Raw genomic sequence first — 4,291 nt, 5'->3', positions numbered from 1 at the left:
TAAAAAAAAAAATTACCAATCGAGCCTTGGTTTCACAATTTCCTTGAAAAGGCGAGCAAGTGCTTTTGTGTGCAAATACATTTTTGCCTGAAGTTCTAGGGGTATGTTGAGATCTTTTAAAAGCTCTCTACCTACCCTTTGTTTATTTACCATTAATAATCGCTTAGTATATGCTAAAGGCATATTAAGGAAAATAGACAATACGGTGGTTTTGAAGGCGTTTCAGGTAGGATAACTACTAGCATTCTAACGAAAAGGAAAAANCTGGAATCCCGGTATGGCATAACCTACTCCTTCCTTTTGCTCCCCATTCAACCCAATGACCGACTTGATCGAGGCGCATGGATTTTGGAGGTTTAGATATATATGATCGTTTTGTAGATTGCGATGAACCTTGTGATGAAACGTTTGAAATATTTGATGGTGCTGGAGACGACGGTGATGATGAATCTGAGTCTATGCTTGAAAGAGCTGCCAATGGGCGACCTCTTTTGCGTTGGTTTACTGGCTCCATATCAGACGCGTGTAAAAGCTCGTTTGATATCATCAGTTGAAAGTTTAACAATGACATATGTTTCGTTTTCCCAGCTTGATTTTTTAGGTCCCTTCTATACATCAACCAGCTATTGACTACTGCTGTGCTAAGACACCAGTACACTATACGCATATACCACTTCTTGGAACGGTGGTTGATTTTATACAACTTTAGCAACATATCAGCTAGGTCTACGCCTCCCATATGCTTGTTATAACAGCCAACAATAGCAGGTCTAGCTATATTTATGTACTTTTTTTGCTTACGACACCAGCGTTTGCATTCTGAAACTGGATTTTCAGCTATATAGTTTGATACCAGTTGAACGCTCTTGTTGTCGTACCAGCGGCAAGCAACTAAATTATATGTTGCTTCATATTTAAAATCATAAGAACCACGACCTTCTTTCCTAAGTTCCTTTTCATCCGTAAGGCAACAGTTTTTCATCCGGTTACTTCGTATTGTTGCTGCTGCTAATATACCTTTTTCCTTTAGCGCAATCATCAGGCTTATGGAAGCGAACCAATTATCAAAAAACAATTTATAATTTTTATTTGAGGGAACAGTTGAGGCTAAATGCAATACTATATCTGATGATATCCCTAGTCCAAAAGATGGGCATGTTCCTTCTCCTACGTAGAGAGCAAAATCATATACGATACCTGAAACTCCAGCTCTCGTAAACATTTTAAAGCCCCACTTATTGGGCTTCATTGGAAGGTATTGTTTCAAATTGTGACGTCCTTTATATTTAATCATTTGTTCGTCAATACTTTGGCATTCCTCCTGGTCTATTCTGTTACATTTTTCCTTCATTTTATTTAATAACGGTCGTATTTTATAGAGTTTATCAAAATTATTTGATCCGCGCTCCGGCTGTTGAGAATTATCATTTATGTGGAAAGATTCTTTGATTTTCTCAAAACGCGCTCTTGAAATAGAATCTGCAACAGCCGTTAACCTGAAGTTTGGCATCCAAGCCATTCTCAAATTTGGAACTTGTATAATGCCTAAATAAAGAAGTACACCAAAGAATCGCCTAATTTCGAATGGCGAACAGTTTAGCTCTACTCCTTTAGTTTGCATTGAATACAGATTTGTTTCGTTGCAAATCTTGTTTATTATTTCATCATCGAAGAATTCATTGAAGTATTTGATTGGCACTTTGACTTCTCGACAAACTTGATCTTCTTTCCAAGCAGTTTCAAAAACGGTTAGGCCCGCGTTCCTCCATCTCAATTTCTCCAGATTGATTTTTTCATAACTTACCTCGGCGATGTTTTCTGTGTCCGCAACATTTTCAACTTCTTCATCAGCATGCTCATCTTCTCCAACAATACCGTCTATCAAATTTATTTCAACGTTTTCCCCTCTTTCCAATACTTTATCCATCGTTTCTTCAATGAATTTCTCCAGATTCGAATCATATAACTCTTCTTCTTCTTCCTCATCTTCTTCATCATCAGAATTATTCCAATCGAAGTTTATTATCTGTTTTATTTCTAGATCTGTAAGACCTTTTGGACGCATTTCTAAAAGAATAAAATACAAAATATTATTGCTACTATGGCCAAATGTTGCCTATAAGCAACATTGTGTTCGCGAAATTCCTGACATAAAACAAAAAACTTTATTTTAGTTTTGTAAACTTTATTTGATTTTCTTACCTGTTATTTATAATAAAATTCACTTTTTATAAAAAAAATCTTACGTATTACGTTTTATTTGAATTTTTATAGAACGATTATTTTCACTTTTTTTGCACACGTCAGCACACACTTCAACTAGCTCTCAAATGAACACCTGTTAAGCTTTTCTAAATATAAATTCTCAAGAAATGCCCACACACATTAGCTACTGTAAAAAAAAACCGTTAGCAAAAATAACAACAACTATAAAACTACGCGTAGAAATATATAATGTTGCCTATAAGCAACATTTGACATTAAAGGGTTAAGCAATTTGTTGGTTGATTGTCGTTCTGTGGCATCATTTGTTTCCTTGGGCAAAGGTGCAAGCCGATGAATAGGCCTCTTGCAAGTGCCACTAGCAGTTTATACACCAGCCACTCTCACTACACCGTCGTTTCCTTCATATACATTGTTGATTCTTCCTAATGGCCACTGCAGTACCGGTGTGTTGTTTTCTTTGTTGATCACCAGGCAGCTGAAGGTCAGATAAATAGTCGCGGGACCACCGATTCCAAAACTCGCGTTTGAGGTGAGCAACAAGTCTCCATCTTGTTAATAAATGTGTTTGCTGTGACCTACACGTTGGATCAACTTGGGCATTAAGGGGTTCTCCTATGAGGAAGTGGCCTGGAGTTAAAGCTGTTAGATCGTTAGGCTTGTCGGACATTGGGCTGATTGGTCTGGAATTTAGGATTCCTTCCGCCTCGATGATTACCGTGTCCAATTCTTCATACGTTAAGGACGCTGTCGAGGTGGTTCTTATTAGTAAATGCTTAACTGATTTTACCGCTGCTTCCCATAAACCGCCAAAATTGGGAGTCCTAGGAGGTATAAAATGAAATGTTATTCCCTTTCCATTGCACTGCTTTACTATTGATTCTCGTGATGAATTTCCATAAACAACGTCAGTAAGTTCAGAAAGCTGGTTTTTCGCGCCTACAAAATTGGTTGCGTTGTCACAATATAAATTTTGACAATGTCATCTTCGGCTTATAAATTGTTTTAAGGCATAAATAAATGCGTCCGTTGTTATGTCGCTGAGTAATTCCAAATGTACTGCCTTTGTGGCAAAACAGCAAAATACCGCTACATAGACCTTTTGTGGTTTCTTATCTTGAAGTGAACCCAAAATGGCCCGCAGAAGTCCACGCCTGAATTGATGAATGGTTTTGCTGGAGTTACTCCTGTTGAAGGCAAGTTCCCCATAATTTGACTCATTAGTTTTGGCTTAGCTTTGCTGCATCTTACAGAGTTTAGCACAATTGATCGTGTCAGCAATTTTCCCTTAATAGGCCAAAAGCTTTGCCTTGCGTAAGCTAAGAGCGCTTGAGGTCCACATTGACGGTTTTCTTTATGGATCATTTGTACTAATAATTTGGCGAGTGAATTGTTATGTGGAATTAGCATCGGGTGTTTGGCATCGTATGCAAGTTCTGATGCTTGTAGACGCCCCCCAACTCGGATGATGCCATTATTGTCCAGCAACGGTGACAGGCTGCGGAAAGAACTGTTTTTGCGAACTTCGTTGTATTTTTTAAGGTGCTGACGCTCTTTCTCAAAGTCCAATTGCTGCATTGTACGAACGATTACCACAGCTGTCAACGATGTCAGCTGGGTTGTCTTTTGAGCTTATATGCCGCCATTGTTCAGCGGTAGTGTGCTCATGAATAACAGCTATACGGTTTGCCACAAATGTTTGGTATGATGCTGAGGATGAGTTAACCCATGCCAACACGATTTGTGAATCAGTCCAAAAGTATGTAGCCACATCGTCTAGCTTAAGGTCTGATTTGACCCTTGTAGTTAGTTGAGCACCCAGTACTGATGCACAGAGCTCAAGCCGAGGAATAGTCTGCCGTTTCAAGGGTGCCACCCGTGATTTTGCACAGAGCAGCCTCACTTGTACTCGTCCCTCATCCAGCTCGGATCTAATGTAAATCGCAGCACCATATGCCTTTTCTGATGCGTCGGAGAAGACATGAATTTGAATTTTTGCTGGGATGTATTCTTCAAACACGTGCCGTGAAACTTGCATATTGTCAGATTTTTGCAAATCATTTCGGAA

General features: G+C 38.9%; 1 protein-coding gene across 1 annotated transcript; it reads right to left on the bottom strand.

Annotated features, from left to right (window-relative positions):
- Positions 1-299: 299 nt before the first annotated feature.
- LOC108363564 (piggyBac transposable element-derived protein 2-like) lies at positions 300-2,193 on the bottom strand. The gene is made up of 2 exons (XM_017616955.1): positions 1,400-2,193; positions 300-707 (listed from the first exon to the last, which is right to left on the bottom strand). The coding sequence occupies exons 1-2, from the start codon at positions 2,063-2,065 to the stop codon at positions 696-698; spliced, it is 678 nt and encodes a 225-aa protein (XP_017472444.1). The 5' UTR covers positions 2,066-2,193; the 3' UTR covers positions 300-695.
- Positions 2,194-4,291: the final 2,098 nt, after the last annotated feature.

The sequence above is a fragment of the Rhagoletis zephyria genome, unplaced genomic scaffold, assembly GCF_001687245.7.
Source record: "Rhagoletis zephyria isolate East Lansing unplaced genomic scaffold, Rhagoletis_zephyria_1.1 Rzeph_scaffold_01305, whole genome shotgun sequence".
Classification (NCBI taxonomy): domain Eukaryota; kingdom Metazoa; phylum Arthropoda; class Insecta; order Diptera; family Tephritidae; genus Rhagoletis; species Rhagoletis zephyria.
This window is presented reverse-complemented; position numbering and strand designations above follow the sequence as displayed.

Bases quoted from the DNA above. Each gene is read 5' to 3' on its own strand.
- LOC108363564 (XM_017616955.1), bottom strand. From the start codon at position 2,065: ATGCGTCCAAAAGGTCTTACAGATCTAGAAATAAAACAGATAATAAAC.